The sequence below is a fragment of the Equus asinus genome, chromosome 30 (assembly GCF_041296235.1).
Source record: "Equus asinus isolate D_3611 breed Donkey chromosome 30, EquAss-T2T_v2, whole genome shotgun sequence".
Classification (NCBI taxonomy): Eukaryota; Metazoa; Chordata; class Mammalia; order Perissodactyla; family Equidae; genus Equus; species Equus asinus.
In genome coordinates this window covers 20835372-20852032 of record NC_091819.1, presented here as the reverse complement: position 1 = coordinate 20852032, position 16661 = coordinate 20835372, and the positions used below count along the sequence as shown (strand labels likewise).

At 47.1% G+C, this 16661-nt stretch overlaps 1 protein-coding gene across 2 annotated transcripts in view; it reads left to right on the top strand.

Moving 5' to 3' along the window:
• The first annotated feature begins 1369 nt into the window (after positions 1-1369).
• Positions 1370-16661, top strand: part of TP53BP2 (tumor protein p53 binding protein 2) — a 57824-nt gene continuing 42532 nt past the window's right edge. Inside the window, exon 1 of one of the 2 annotated variants that reach the window (XM_044762732.2) lies at positions 1370-1694. In XM_044762732.2, the coding sequence (XP_044618667.2) occupies positions 1668-1694 (27 nt within the window). In that variant the 5' untranslated portion in view covers positions 1370-1667. Of the gene's footprint in view, positions 1695-16082; positions 16102-16661 lie in introns of those variants that run through there. The other variant, XM_014838741.3, reaches the window with a different exon arrangement.

Below are 16661 nucleotides of genomic sequence, written 5' to 3'. Positions count from 1 at the left end.
TCTCCTTCAAGTCTCTGCTCACGCATCAGTGAGGCCGACCTTGACCACCCTATTTAAAACCTCACCTGGACGCCTCATTCCGTCGTGCCCTTTTATTTTTTCCTTGTAACCATACTTGGTAACTTACATAACTATTAATTATTAATATACTTAGCTATCGGTTTGATTGTCCATCCAATTTTCGTTTTGTTCATTATTCTATCTCCAGCGCTTAGAACACCCAGCCCATGGGAGGTATTTGATAAAAATTTACTGAACAAATGAAGGACTGAATTCCCTTCACTCAGGACAATCCTGTTAAAACAACTAGACCTTAGATTTTTGGAGAACTTTGAATTCTACTGAATTAGCCATAGTTTAATATTCCCAGATAGGCAGCTGGGATGGTGCAATATGGAGTTTGATGGAGATTCTGGTAGGGTCTATACCGGACTAAGAAAGAACTGTCCCTTCTCCAGGCTACTTAAATCCAGGCGCTTCACTCCACCGAACTTTGTAGAATCACAGAGAAACGTGACTCTGAGCGAGCTTGCATGGACAACTTTACCAGAACTAAGCTTCCCGGAGTTAGGGCTCCTGGAGTCTGTCCCCTAGGCCTTGCTTCCCTGCCTCCACACGGCGGGCGCCGAGTCCCCTCTCGTCGCATCCCAGCCCAGGGCGTAACAAGCATCCTTCGAAGAAACCCACGATGATGCGCTTGAGCGGCAGCGAAGCAGCTGCTCGCAATGGTGCTTTACACATTTTCAACTTTTGCGGGGGTTTGACTTATTTTGATCGTGATAAAATACACATAAAATTTACCATGTTAGTCATTTTTAAGTGTACTTTGAACAAATTACAGCAAGCCACACACGAGTTTTAAATCAGAAGCGGGCAGTGGCACAGGCGAGGAAAGGGCCGTGCTGCGGGCTGAACCACCACCACGATCTCCATTTTGTCGGGACGGGGCCGTCCCCGCGGCCTCCGGGGAGACCCGCAGTCCCCGGGCGCGGCCAGGGCGGTCCACCCGCGTCCGCTCGCTCGCTCGGGCCGAGCCGAGCGGCACCGCCGAGGCCGGGACGCAGCGCGGGCGCCGGGGCGGCCCAGGGCTCCGAAGGCGGAGGGCTCGGCCGCGGCCCCGGCTCCCGCGCGGCTCCCACTATTGTGTTTTCCCGAGGCGCCGCCTCGCCGTCCCCGGCGCCGCGGGAGGCGCGCGCCCGAGCCGCCGCGCGCTCGCCCCCGGCCGCGCCTCGTCCCGAGGCCGGGACCCAAAGAGGCTGCCCCGGGCGCGCGCCCGCCGCCGCCTCCGCCCCCGCCCCGCGGGCCCGCGCAGGCGCGCCGCTCCGCCCGCCGCCGCCCCTCCCCCAGGCCCGCCTGCGCGGGGGCGGGGCCGGCGCGGGCTCGGTGGAGCGGCCCGGGCTTAGTTGGTTTCGGAGCGGAGGAGGGAGCCCGAGCGGCCGCCGCGAGCACCGAGGAGACAAAGCCGCGTCCGGGGTCCGGCCGGGTGGGCCCGGGCTCGGAGGCGCCCCAGCCCGCGGGGAGGGCTCTGCGCCCCGCCGCCGTCCCGCCGCCCCGCAACAGGTCCGCCGCCGCCCGGGCGGCCTCGCTCCGCGCGCCCCTCCCCCGCAGCCCGTGCCCCCCCGGGGCGCCTCCGCTCTCCTCCCGGCCGCGTCTGGCCGCCCGCTTCGATGCGGTTCGGGTCCAAAATGATGCCGGTAAGCGGGCGGCGGGCGGGCGCGCACGGACCGGGGCGCGGGGCCCGGAAGTGCGCGGGGGCGCGGGCGGGGGTCTGGGGCGCGCCCCGTGCGGGTCCCGAGCGGACCCCGGGGACCTGCGCCCGCGTCGCGACCCTCGGGGCAGCGGCCGCGGCTCGGTCCTCCGGGCTCCGCACCCCGAGGCCGGCGAGGGGGCGCGGGGAGACCCTCGGCGAGCGCAGCGGTCCCGGCGCGGCTGCGGAGTTGGTGGAGCGGCGGGGAGGGGGGGCGGGCGCTCGAACTTTTCTTTTCCTCCCGGCTGGGTCCTGACTTTTTGCAGTTCTTGAAGGTCACGAACAGGGGAGCCGGGAGTCCCATTATTTGCTTGGTGGTGGTGGTGTTTTTTAAACTTTTCATTGGAGTGAAATATACATAGAGAAAAGCGTACCCTTGCTTTTATTTTGATTCGAATTTTGATCTTGATGTCTGCGATAGCAGCCACGCTGCTCTCTCTCTGGAAACTGGTCTCAGTAAATGCAGCCTCAAAGTTTTGGATCGCAGTAAGACGTACGTGCCTGGCTCGCTGTTGCACGGCTTGTTCAGCAAGACCTCTGAGAAGATTAGTGAGTTCTTTCTGGGCTCCGCGGGCTTTGGACATGGCCACCAGGCCACAGGTGGACAACAGGTTTGCGACGTTTTTGAAATGTCCCTCTCCTTCGATGTTCGCAGAAGCTGGAGGGTTGCATTGCTTTATGCCGACTTTGGTAGCGTGTTTCCTCGAACAAGTTGTCCCTGCAGCTCTGCCGCCGAAGCGGGACCATTTTGCAGTCATCTGATGTTTGTTATGGCTTCATTTGTTCAAACAAAGAAACAACTTTTCTTTTACTCTTTAGACTGTCTGCGGAATGGAGTGACGACAAGTTTTGTTTACTTGCACTCCCAGATGCAGAGTGTAATATTCTGTCCCCTGGCCGCCTCCTTGTGTGTGTGTGGGGGCGTCCTGAACTTCCACATCCTGGCCAAACATAATTTATTGGAATTGATAAGTGAGTTTAGGTGGTTTGGCTTATTTGATCCTGCCAGAATTCAAGGAATTTGAAAGTGTTAATAAATAGCATTATGCATTCTATTTTAGTTTAATACTTAGTTTTAAAGTTATGTTTCTGGTGTGAATGCCCACTGTTAAAATATGAACAATGGATAATGGTGAGGGATTTTGCTGTTAAAGTTTTTATTCCTTGGATTTACATTTCCTTGTCTTGAAATAACTTTTGCAGGTTGTCTGTGAATTTTACTTAAGAATAGGAGCAAGACAAGAAACGTTTGTTGTTGCAATGTAATTTCTTCCTTAAAGATAGTTTTATGACGGGCTATCCTTTGGGCTCTCTTAACACTTAATGAAAGTTTTCCTCTTCCCAACCACGTACCAGATCATCAGAATTTATGAAAAGTTATGTAGCTCTTGAGAGAATATTTAATTTAGCAGTACGGTTCTTCTGATTGCCTTTCAAGTGTCAGAGTAGAATCGTAGCTGATTCACAGTGTGGTGTGGTGGCGTGTACACCAGCTTTGCATTTGTTGAGCTCCTACTTTTGTGATCACAGGTTTTTTTTCTTTTTAAATAATTTGTCCCTCGGTTTCAGCATCTGTGAAGTGGGGGTGATAATGGTACCCAGCTCTCAGGGTGGCTGTGAGGATCAGAGCTCCTATTGAGGAAGCAGTTGGTACAATGCCCAGCTTGCAATCAATAGTTGCTAGAAAAGAGCTTCCCTTCCTGAATTTGCAATATTGGTTAAACTGGGGATTCTTATCCTTGCGATGCATAAAAGTAAGAAACAGATTTTTTTTAGTCATGTTATGTTGTATGTGTCTTTATCCTGTAATATTTTGAGTACTTGAAAACAAGACTATTATTTTAAATATATTTCTCATCTTTAGCTTTTAAATGGATTTGAATTTATTTGAAAAATTCTAACCCATTTATGAGGAAAAGCATTATGATTGATAGGAAAAAATGCTTGGTCTCAGAATGTAGGCAGTTGCCTTTATAGGCTGTTTTGTTGTGGTGGTAAAAGGTAACTATCATAAAAGTAACCATTTTGGGGCCGGCCCGGTGGCGAAGAGGTTAAGTTTGCACGTTCTGCTTTGGTGGCCTGGGGTTCGCTGGTTTGGGTCCCGGGTGTGGACCTACCCACTGCTTGGCAAACCATGCTGTGGCAGGCGTCCCACATATAAAGTAGAGGAAGATGGGCACGGGTGTTAGCTCAGGACCAGTCTTCCTCAGCAAAAAGAGGAGGATTGGCAGCAGATGTTAGCTCAGGGCTAATCTTCCTCAAAAAAGAAAAAAAAAAACCCACCATTTTAACCATTTTTAAGTGTACCATTCTGTGGCATTGAGTACATTTCTTGATTTGCTTTTAAAGGCGTTCTACAGATAACAGCTTGCTCTGTAGACTGCATTGTATAAAAAATGTGCGAGTAAATTGTGTTTGTGTGTTTTCTCACCAAATGGTCGAGAATCAAGTGACTTTCTTTCATGTGGGACATGAAGTGATAATTGGACCCAAAACCAGAAGGGGAAGATGCATTTTCGTAGGCGAACTAAAAATAGGTAGACAAGCACTTGAGAACACAGCGGAGTTAATGGTAGGGTGTGCAGAAATGGGTGGAATAATTGCACTCTTTCGGATACCTGCCACAGTCGGTAGCTCTGGTTCTGTGATATTTCTCCAGCTTGGTGAGGAGAGACTGGTTCATGTCTCATACTTGGCACCTGACTCTTCTTCGTTAAAGAAGGGGTCATTCGCAGTTTGAGAGTGTGGCTTTTTGGTGAGTCACTGTCATTGTGTTTGACTATCAGATAAAGGGAAAGAATTATTCAGAGCCAGATTTCTCAGCTATTTAAAATTATATCAGATATCTTTTTCATTATTTTCATCTTGTGAAGTGTTCAAACAAATATGTTTTTATGAAAGAACTTAGCTGACTCTAAAGCATTCACTATTCTTTTTAGATATAGTTCTAAAAATTTGTCCGTGCTACTGAAATGGTAACTTGAAAAAATGCACCCAACACCACACACATTCTGGAGGGCCACCTGGAGGCCAGAGCACTGCAATTTGCCTGTCTCTCCGTCACAGACGGCATTTACGTCCAGCTGTGGTGGAAACGCTCTGTGTCTCTGCTGTCCAGCATGGTAGCCACCGGCCACCTGCAGCTCCTGCACTTGAAATGTGGCTAATGGGACTGAGAAACTGAATTTAAAAATAATTTATTTAGTTTTAGTTATATCTCAATAGCCATATGTGCCTGGTGTCCACCGTATGCACAGTCAAGTCGGTTTGACAAAGTAGCACAAAGAATACCTTTACTTTGAATCCCGTATTTGCAGCTTCACGGTTACATTAATATTTCAAATGCGATAATAATGGCCTATTTATCCCTAATGGCTTGGAGAATGGGTTTCCTGATTAATTTAGTGTTCTGTTTAAATGAATTTCATCACATAGCCTTAATACGTATAATATTTTCAAGAAAATAATAGCTTATTTTAAAAAGCTCAGTTGAACTAATCATGACTTAGGTTTTGAATTTAGGGCATTTTATCTTCCAGCGCTGCAGAGGCAGCGTAATTATTTCTGATTATACCATGATGCTGTAAAATAATGTCCCATAGTTTGAGCTTCTAGTTTGGGGGTGCAGGACAGAAAAATAGGTTCTTGCAGTGTCTCCTTTAGAAGTTTGACCGCTGCTCACTAGGGTTTATATATTTCTAAAGGTGACCGCATGCAAGTTGTGCGGCTCACAGACCAATAGCTTAACTCCTGCTTAAATGCTTGTGTGATTTTCATGTGAAAGTCTGGTTTGATTTGTGTGTATTTTCCAAATGGAAATTGTGTTTTGAAATTGAGAAGTTTTCAAGTTATAGCTGTGGAACATCGTACTTCTGTGATTATAGCCTGTCCTGAAAGGACTGCTGTTTGTCACTGAGCAGTAATACGGCAAGTCCGTTTAGGTTTTCTTCCAGAATCAAGTTTGTGGTCGGTTCCCTATAGGATTGTAATTCTCAAAGACTGTTAAACAAATCATCTGTTTTTAAAAATGTGCCAAGTATCTCACATTTCATGTGCTGTCATGAGGTGTGTTGCCTTGTGACTTCTGCTATCTTAATTAGAAGCTGAAAACCATTGAAAAATGTCTGTTTTTACCTGTTTCAGAAACAGATTTAGACTTTATAAAGAAACTTAGCACAAGCGTACACCTGCTTAGATTTTAAAAATTAACTGAAAGAGAGTTTACTTGTCTGGAAACAACCTGGACGTTCATTTATCCCTACGCAGGTTCTAGAAAGAACTGTTTTCTCTCCCTCTGTGTGTCCCCTGCCCCCTCAACAGCAGACAGTAAGGACAATAAAACAAAGCTTCTGTTTTCTGGGGCTTTTAAGGAATTCTGTGCAGACCTTTATCTCTTGGTAATCTACCATTGTGGGTGGCGTTCCTTAAAATGGCTTTCTAAAGCTGATCTAACGCCGAGCCCTTCTAGAAGCTCCTGTGTTGTCTGGCTTTTCTTCAGCTCAGATGAGGTAACTGCATCCCAGTACGTGTCGGTATGATTTGCCCTCCTGTCCTGTAAACCTCTCACCAGCCTTTTCTGCGAGCAGGTGTCACAAAGAATTAGAAAAGTGGCATACAAGAATTTAGGAATCTGGAGTGTCCTTTTCAGCTCCTGCCACTTAATCAAGTCAAACATTATTTCAGTACTTGTTTTTTGATGGAATGCTTGGTGCCGCACAGAACGTTTTTCTTTCATCAGATGTAGTTGAGAAAAGAAAACACAGATGACAGACTGTGTGTGAAATGTGTACTTACGTTGGAGTGGTGGATGAGACATCAAGATTTTCCATCTTACTGGGGAGAGCCGAGGAGGAGTTGTGGTCATCGCGAGACCCTGTAGGAGCCCTGAGTACTAAGGAGGCAGGGACTCTTAAAACGCTTTGCATTCTGTCTTATCCAAAGAAAACCATCTTATCGAAGAAGTGCACATTCTAAACATAATTAGATCATGTGCCAGAAAAGTAGCTTCGTAGACTCAGCAGCGGTGGGTCACGTTTAACTTTTTTCTACATAAAATTTATCCAAAAACAAATGGTTTATGTGAATGATAGCAGAACCAGATTTTCATTGAAAATGTTCGTTTGGCCAGTATACCGAACTTTCGCTTTTGAAATGCATACTTCAATTGCATAACTTAGTACTACTTTATTTAAATTTCAAACATTTCCACTAAAAATCTCTTAAGGCCCAAGTTTAGGAGAGTGTAGGAAACCATAATAACTATTATAGAATACTAGTTTAAACTACCAGTGGTAATAATAAAAAATGGTTGAGAGTTTCCTGATCTTCCACGGTGGGTTGAGCAATTTTTCTGGAAACCAGAGAGACTGAAGGCGCTCTGCTCTGATTTCCCGCCCGGGGAAGGTGAAGGAGCTTCTCCTGAGAACGTTCTCTGTGCCTGACACTGCGCCACTGATCAGGTTGGTCATCTCGTCCAATCCCAATAGGACCCTGTGAAGCGGGCGTCGCCGGTCTCATTGTCACATAAAGAATCTGAAGCTCGAAGAGTTTCAGTACTTTGCTCCTGGTCACTCAGCAGAAATGAGCTCTGACCCAGGTCTGCCCGTTCACATGCTCTGTCGGAGATGGCGGTGCCCAGATTAGAACGTTTTTCCATACTTGACAGGACAAGCACTGGTCATGGGGTTCTTTTGGCTAATGCTAGCTTCAAGTAGTGCTTCTCAGAGCATGACTATAATTATTTGTGAGGGAGAAAAAGGAAAACAGAGACGTCTTCCCATATTTAAATCCAAACTGGATGAGAAGGTTGGTAAATGGTTCTCTTATCAAGTTTTGAATGACACGGAGGTGACCTCACCCCATGCAAAGGAAACATGCCGGTGGTGATTATTTTTTTCCTGCCCCTGATACTTCCTTAGAGATCTCAGCGCTCCCACATCTGCAGGGAAAGAATGGGCACAGCGATCACCTTGTGCATGAGGGTTGTTGAATAATCTTTCTTTAGATGGTGTCTTTAACGAGGGCTTGAAGGCGAGGCCGGAGGAAAGAGGATCAGAAGCAGAGTAGGTGGGTGGGGAGACCTGGAGGACACGGAGTCACGCAGGCTCTGCTGTGCCATTGCTGTTGTCATCCTTCTGCATTTCCAGTGGCTTGCATGGTGCAGCAATGACCTGCTGGTGGGATGCTGAGATGCGGGCAGAGTGACAGCATCTCCACTGGCCGCTTCAGGGTGGGCTGTGTAAGGAGTAGTGATTTGGTTTAATCAGATGAGTTTATCGGAAACAAACTAGGGACTGATTTTGAGTGAAACCACATTAAATCGTTGCTTTTCGTTCTTCCTCATAAACCTGCTGATTGTTCTGGGGTGACCTTTTTGGGACAGCATCTGTTCCACAGATATTTAGGGAACATCCCTATATTCCAGGCACTGTTGCGAGTGCCATGGATACGGGAAAGAATAAGACAGTTTTCAGGGAGCTTCCCTTTCATGGAGTTTACTCTGGGGTTTGGGTGGGGGAGATGGAACATACAAAGAAAAACATGGGAGATAAGTAGGACTTAAATAGCATAATGTGAGTGGCCTGGCTGCTTTAGATTGGGTGGTCAGCGAAGTGACAGTTCAGCTGAGATCTGGGTGACCCGGAGGAGGGGGTCCTGGGAGGCCTTGCTTGGTGGAGCATCCAAGTAGGCGGGGTTCACAGGGGCTGGTGCCAGCCCTACAGGACGCAGTGAGGCCTCAAGGCAGGAGCTTCGTGGGCGGGGGCGCAGAGTGGTGAGAGCTGAGGTCAAGAGAGTTGCAGCCCGTAGGCTGTCGTGGGTGGGACCAAGCGTGTAGGTGGCGTGGGAAGGGATATGGTGGCCACTGGAAGCGTTTGAAGCTGTAAAAGTGACATCATCTGATTGATATGAGCAGCTCACCCTGTTGCTGTGTGGAGAATGGGTTGTGGAGCTGCCGGGGTGAAAGGCTGGAGAGGGTGGGAAAGACGTTAGGACACCTGCTGTAGGGGAGTCCCCGGAACACCGCCTACACGTCAAGGGCCTGGCTGATAGTGCAAACTGGTTGTGAACTCAGTTGACACAGTTTCTCGCTTGCTCTAGACATCCTGAGGCCCCGCGGGCGAGAGAAGAAAGTCATGCTCCCCGGGATTGGGAGTAAGACCAAGACAGGCGTAGGGGAAGATTGCTCCAATATCGCAGGCTCCTTCCTGTGGGAGGAAAGAGAAACCAAACTTTCTACATGGTGAGGGATCCCTGAAGAGCTTGAGAGAAAGCCTTCTTGTCACTGTGGTTCTTTAAAAGAGTCGGGCAGATCAGCTTTCTTAAGGAAGCCATAACCGTAAAATGCTTTACAGCAGCTGCGCTTCAGACCACGTGACCCTTCCACCTTGGAAGCTTGTGATGCTCTCACTGAAAAGTTCCTTGATCAGTTTTTTTTTTTTGGCGGGGGTGGGGAAGATTGCCCTGAGCTAACGTCCACTGCCAATCTTCCTCCTTTTTCTTTTCTTTTCTTTTTTTTTTTGGTGAGGAAGACTGGCCCTGAGTTAACATCTATGGCAGTCTTCCTCCATTTTGTATGTGGGACACTCCACAGCTTGGCTTGATGAGTAGTGCGTAAGGTCCACGCTGGGATCCAAACCTGCAAACCCTAGGCACGGAAGGAGAGTGCGTGAACTTAACCACTATGCCACCAGGCCAGCACCCCCCGCTTTTTTTTTTTTTTTTTTTGCTTGAGGAAGATTAGCCCAGAACTAACTCTGTGCCAACCTTCCACTACTTTGTATGTGGGATACTGCCACAGCATGGCTGATGAGTGGAGTAGGTCAGTGCTCAGGATCCAAACCAGTGAACCTGGGCCACCGAAGCGGAGCGTGCCGAACTTTAATCACTTGGCCGCAGGCCGGCCCCAACCAGTCTTTTTTAATCGGTGATATCTTCATTTCATTGGCAGAGATATAAAGTAGCTGGCAATCTAGGAAGTTCAAGTCAGAGCTGACTTTAATTCTAGAAAGAATCTCATCCTGCCAGTGTTTTTGTGCACACCACGAGATCTAGATGATAACTGAGCTGGTTTGTGATATGTGGGTAATGTTTTGCTAGTTTGCTGATTTCCTGGAAAGGGGGCTCTTTAGGATAATACTTTGATTTTAAAGGTGGATAGGATCTTTCTCGAGTAGGTTTTGCTTGTTGCTTTCAGTCGCGGGCGACCTGGTATTGCCCACTTTCCTCTGATCTTCCATTTTCTCCCTCACCGGTTTCTTCTCTGTGTCACGGTGCCTCCTCTCTAGTCCCTGTGCTCCTTTTCTGCTCTACCCCTCCCTTGCCTGGGCTGTCGTAATCCTCTCCTTTTTTATCTTCTTACCTTCACAGTCACGCCCTGCCCAACGATGTTTCAGTTGACGACCGGACCCGTCCATGACGGTGGTCCCATAAGATTAGTGCCATCCAGCCTAGGTGTGTGGCAGGCTGTGCCATCCAGATTTGTGTAAGTGCACGCTGTGGTGTTCACACAACGACGAAGTTTTCAGTGCTGCCTTTCTCAGAACGTGTCAGTGTTGTCAAGCAACGCGTGACTGTACTGCTGTCTGCCCCTTTGATCCATTCAACATGCCACTTCTGTGGTGGTTTTCCTGAAACAGAACTCTGCCTCTTCCCTCTGCACAGCACTTCAGGTCTGCCTTCTGTTACTTACAGCATATGATGCAGACTCCTTACCAGATAGAAAGTGCCTTTAGCATCTAGCCTGGTAGATTGCAGCTTTTTGGTGTCAACGAGACACTTGCATTCCAGAGTATTTAGCCTCACGGTGGAAGTGATGTAAAGACCCCGAACTGAGCAGGTCAGATTTAGAACCCAGCACGCGCTGTGAAAGGAGAGGAAGTGCCTCGTCTGGGCACGCAGGGGCATCCACGCACCCCACTGCTCACTCGGCCTCCCTTCTCGATTGTGCTGCAGTTTGAGAAGATCTGCTTACTGCCTCCTGCATGCTCTCGAGGAAGCCTGCATTAGGGCTGCCTGTGGGGCTTGGGGTTACCTTTCCTTCTGCTCACAGCTAGTTGTGCCCTGTTGTGTATTGCTGTCTGTGACCTGCTCTGCACCGTCTGACTTTCCATAACTGTGTGTGTGTGTGTGTGTGTGTGTGTGTGTGTGAAACACGTGTTATAGATAGAGAGTTTCTGCAGCTCATTTCTGGCTCCTGGGTTGAGACCCGCCCTGTCCCTTCCTATTCGGCCAGCCTTGCCCCCGTCCTCCTGTTTCAGCAGCTCCGGGATTGCCCTTGTGACAGCATGCTGGGTTTTCTCGAGCCCTGTGCCTTACACGTCATGCTTTTGCCTGGCTGGTCCTCTCCCTCCTTGTCTTCCTCGTCCTGCAGTTTTCAGTTCGGTAGCACTCCTTGAATGGAAGTAGTTTTTTCCTGTTCTCACTGGACAATCGACGTCCTCCAGGAGGAAGTTCTCACGTTGCGTCGTAGCTGTTTGCAGAGCCCCGCGCTGTCCTGTGTGCTCTTGGAGGGCGGGCACCCTGCCTTTCATCTGTGTGTTTCTAGCACTTAACAGTGTTTAACACACTGTGGGGATTCAATAAATATTGTTTGGGTGAATGGATTTCTTATTTTTGATTTTCTTGGGTGAGGGTAGTTCTCACCCATTTAAATTTATGCCCATGATTGGCTTTTGAGCTTTCGTAAAGATTTGCACAGAGGTGACTTCCATAGCAGCGTGTGAGGTCGAAAGGGAAGAAGTAGAAGCAAGGATTGATTGTACTCGTGGCATCATGGGTGGATCGTAAAAATAGAGTGCTTAGTGAATAAAAGTGAAGAAAAGGACGCAATATGTCACAGTGCTGTTGCGTAAAATAGGACACTTGTCCGCAGAGCAGCCATGCTTGGTTTGGAAGAAAGCATCCAACGCTGAGCTTACGGAACCGCTGGTGTCGGGGTGGGGAATTAACTAGCTCAGTATCGTTATTTAGTTCTTTCACTTGTTTGTGACAGATGTGGAAAGCAGAGTAGCTTCACTTTGAGTAGCTTTGGAGGATGTATTCGAAATTTGAAATCTTACCTAAATCAAGCTGTAGACATAGTTGAAAAGGAGAGAGAAGATTTCTTAAGTTACCCTAAAATGAGCAGAGTGCCTTGTTTTCTTCATCCGAGGCGGCATCTGGCTTGCAGAAGCTCACTTTGAAGTTACCCATGTGTTCATGTGGAAGTGTTTCTTGAATCCTCAGGATGTGAACATTCTCTGTCATGGTCTAGTGTCCTGTTCACTTTCCGTGGGACTTCGAATCTTGGAACCACAGGATCAGGTCAATTGAACAACATGTATTTCAGGTTTGCTCTGTATAAGACACTGAGAGAGCGTTTTTTAGGGAGGAGAAAAACCTCTGTCCTAAAGGGTTTTATAAACCAGTAAGACAGACGAGCCAGAGATACAGACAACTACAGTGTGAGCGATTGTTAGAGAAGCAGAGAACGTTTGCTTCTGGCCGGAGGTCTGGTTGTGTGTGTGTGGGGGGCGATTGGAGGCAGTTTCATGGTCTTTGAGTTATTCCAGAAGGATAGGATGACTTGACACAAAGAGACAGGGTGTGGGGGACAGGGAGGGGAGTGAGGAAAAGGGCGGGTTTTTAGCTTTCTCATTTGGTGATTTTTTTTTTTTAAGATTTTATTTTTTCCTTTTTCTCCCCAAAGCCTCCTGGTACATAGTTGTATATTCTTCGTTGTGGGTCCTTCTAGTTGTGGCATGTGGGATGCTGCCTCAGCGTGGTTTGATGAGCACTGCCATGTCCGCGCCCAGGATTCGAACCAACGAAACAGTGGGCCGCCTGCAGTGGAGTGCGCGAACTTAACCTCTTGGCCATGGGGCCAGCCCCTGGTGATTTGAGGCTGTGACTGTGGAGCAGCTAATTTGATTTTAGGTCTTAATGTTTCTTATAACTGAATGGAAGTTCCCTGAAATTCAAAATATGTAAAGATAAATACCAGCTTATATGAACCTTTGATGTTTTGATATTGTTACTGGGTTGACTCTTGGCATTATAATAGTTAATATACACTGGACAGATTAATGTGCACTGCTGTTACCTGTTGGTGAAACAGCTAGTGCTGTGCATTATTTATAGCAAATTATTCAGGAACCTAGCTTCGTGTTACATCTCTGTTTGTAGCCCCCTAACGCCACGGTTCTCAAACTCAAGCGGGATTGCTGGGCCCCACCCCATGGGAGTGTGTGTGATTCAGGAGGTCGGAGGAGGGGGTGAGACTTTCTGTCTCTGCTAAGTTCCCGGATAATGCTGATGCTGCTGGTCTGGGGACCACACTTTGGGAACCACTGTTGTGACCTTCCCCTTCCTCCAGAGCCCGTGCTCCTTATGCTTGGCCTCCAAGGCCCTGCGTGAGCTAGCCCCTGTCTGCCTCTCTGCCCTCAGTCACACGTGCCTGTGTTCCTGATACACTGGCCTTCTTTCTGTTCATGGAACAGACCAACCTCATCCGCGTCTCAGGGCCTTTGCTTGGAATGTCTTCCCCAGATGTTTCAGGCGGCTGGCTCCTTCAACCTCAGGTCCGGTGCCCCTCCGCAGAGATGCCTTCCCTAGCCACGATTAGCCTCCTCCCCTCATCACCTCCGTCCTTCGCTGTCACATCACTCTATACCATGCTCATTTGTTTGTCAGTCTCTTCTCCCTGCCCAGAGAGTGCAGGCCTTTCCATCGCTGTATTCCCTGTGCCTAGACTGTGCTTGCCTCGTAGGTGCAGTGAAGCCTGATGGATGAATGAATGAAAGATGCTGAAGTCAGCAAGGGGTTGGGGTTGGGAGAGAGACATGGAACCAGGAGCCTCCTTAGAGAGACTGACGCTGGAAGGGCATCACTCTCTGAGTCTCCGGGGTGGCGACTGCTACCTGGTTACATATGTGGAGTGGGTGTGTAATCAGACAGCTAAGAACAGCATGCAGCTTTCCGAGAAAACAATGTTTTTCAGCACGTAATGAATTTTTCCCTTAATTAAAGTAACCCCTTCCTATTTGCTGTATCATTTTTTTCCAGAATAGCAATTATCTCAGAAAATGATTGTGTGCTTGCGATGATGCTGAATGAATGGCTAGGATATTCCATGCTGGGTGAACTTTTGTAACAGTACTGTTCAAATTGGTGTTGAGACTTCATGTGTTCCTGACTTCTGAATTCTACTCACTTGCTATAGTGACCAAAGGAGTAGTTTATGATGTATAAAAAACCAATCCATTGAATATGATTTTATGATTTTGCTGTAGATAACTCAGATTTGGCTGATAGACACTGATGGACTGATTTTAAAATATGTCATGATAAAAAGTGGGACACTTGGCGTAGAGGTGAGTTTAAATATCATTGACCCTTAATAGAACATTGGTAGACGTAACTCATGGTAATTGATGAAGATTTTAAAAAGCAGCTTAATGGCCTCGAGAGTAAAGTCTAGGCAGGAGAGACAGCTCGGAAGTCATCATAGGCCTCTGCAGACAGAGATCCTCCGGTAACTGTAATAGGGTCAGACCGATCATCAGGGACGCTGGCGAGTGTGTCTTTGAGGAAAGGACTCAGAGTGAAGCCTTGCGGGTTGCCCATGAGGTACTGGGGAGACGAGGCAGTCCAGGCTGACCCGTGTTCTTGGTGCGCAGTCCCTGCCAGCAGAGTGACCCCTGGAGTGGACAGCCAGGTGTTTGAGAAGCAGGAGGCAGAAAATCCCAGGAGACTTTCCAGTGTTGTGAGCCGTGGGCTGACGGGCTGAATGGCTGTGTGTGTTTGAGAGGTTGAAAGAAGCTTTGGTTGATGATACTATTTCTTGATTAAATGCCCTTTCTGTATCATAAGTGTTGAGAGAGGTGGTTTCTTGACCAGGTTCTAAGAAGCCTGGTAGCAGCATCCTCTTCCAGAAGGTACTCTGGGGCCTTCTTTCATGAGGGGTGCAGCACAATATAAAAGTGAGGTTGTACTTCACGTCTCTCTCCACAGACAAATGTTAAACACAAAACATCCAGACTTTTCTCTAGTCTCGCTACGAACCTTATTACCTGGCTGTCCCCGTGCTGAGTTTCCTGGGAGCTGTAAGATTTGGGGAGGAAATATGTCACTCTTTTTACAGGTTGTTCATTTTTCTCTAAAAGACAATTTTTTTTCCCTCTCGTATTTCTTTTTTCTCTTGGGTAAACCTAAGGGATTTGAGTTTTTATAAATCAAAACTCTGAAGGTGTTACTCCAAAGCTTAATTTCCTTTCTGTGACAAGGAACATCTTATATTCTTGGTTCCTTTTTTCTTTCTGTGCAACTTCACATGGTTTTTTAAATCAAAGAAATAAACTTTAGCCTCTGACACAAAGTGAATTTCTTGTGAAGGCCCTAGCCAGTTCTTTTGTATTTCCTCTTGGAAAAGTCTTCCAAATTTTAATCTGAAATAATTCTTCTTTGAAAATGAATCATTCTTGTATTAATAGCATAACATCATAGTTAGAGTGAATGCATGTCCTGGAAAAACAGAACTCTTAAAAATAGATCTGTGACCCATTCTTTTTAGATGAAAATGGTCTGTGACTTTGGGTTTTTGGAAGGGCGAGTCTCCTCTTGGACATGACTTGAGCACGAATTGCTCTGGAGTGTGGGGAGGTTGCCTGGCAGAACTTAATAGAAATAGTGTTTTATCTTTCCTGAATCTTCTTTCTTTTCACATTCATCACTTTAAGAAGTAGAAGCAAATAGTAGTCACATTGACCATTTTTAAGGAAATATTTTCACATTCTTTTTATCACTGTTTATATTGTGTACTTTTAAATTGTAAAGTATTTAAAAAATCTTAACATTGAGATTTAAAACATCTAAAAGTGCCACCTGTACCTGCCGTCCTCATACCACTCATTACGTTTGTGTGTTCCACACAAGTCACCTCGTACACACATACGTTTTCAATGGTTATAATCTCCAGCTTAATTCTGTTTTGTAACGTTATCTTACCGTTTCTCTAACACTGTACTTGTACTAGTTGGCGGCTGGGTTATAGTGCTTCCAGCAATTGTATTTTAACTTACGTTTCCTCGCTGGATATTTACTTTTTCATCTTTCTGTTTATAGGTGTAACACTGTGGTGAAAATCTTTAGGCATTTAGAGTTTTTCTTCATTTCAGTTATTACTTTGGGATAAATTCCCAGAAGTGAGGTCACGAGGTATACATAATCATATGCCTTTTGACACATGACTCATTTCACTTTCCGGCCTGGAGCTTTAACAATTTATAGTGGCACCATCGTGTCTTTGAGTGAACACCTCTCCTCCCGTCTCCTCTCTGTTGGAGCTTATCTTTTAATTGAAGACGAGTGCAGTGGTTGTAAGTGGTACCCCAGCGTTTTAATTTACCCTTCTTTCCCCCAGGCTTTTCCATTTATATTGTCGTACGTGATGTGTCTGTTACATCCTCTGCTCTTCCATACCCTTTCGAGTTTCTCTTCTCCTTGTGCTCAGACTATAAAAAAATGAAGTTCCTGTTTTACAAGTTGGAAAGAGGGTAACGTTTCCGTGTCTTTTGGTCACTGAGGAGGGCGGATCAGGTATTCACATCTTCTACCAAAGGAAGAAAAGCCGTCTGCTGTGCGGCTGGACGTTGTGAGCGTTTTCGGATGCCCCAGCGGTGTCTTGTCCTCGTGTATGGGGCTCTACGGGTGCGACTGAAGGCCGAGGGGTTGTTTTGGTCTGATTCTCGCTGCACTCTCTCTGATGAAAAGAATTACCTCAGAAGTTCCCAGGAACGCGTTTGCAGCTTGAGTCAGTGAGAATAATCAACTTTCTCACAATGGCCTCCCAGGGGACATAACTCCAGGGAACACAGTTTTGTCTCCATGTATGGGAAAGAAGCTAATGAAGTCATCTCTATTTTCCTGAGAATATGGT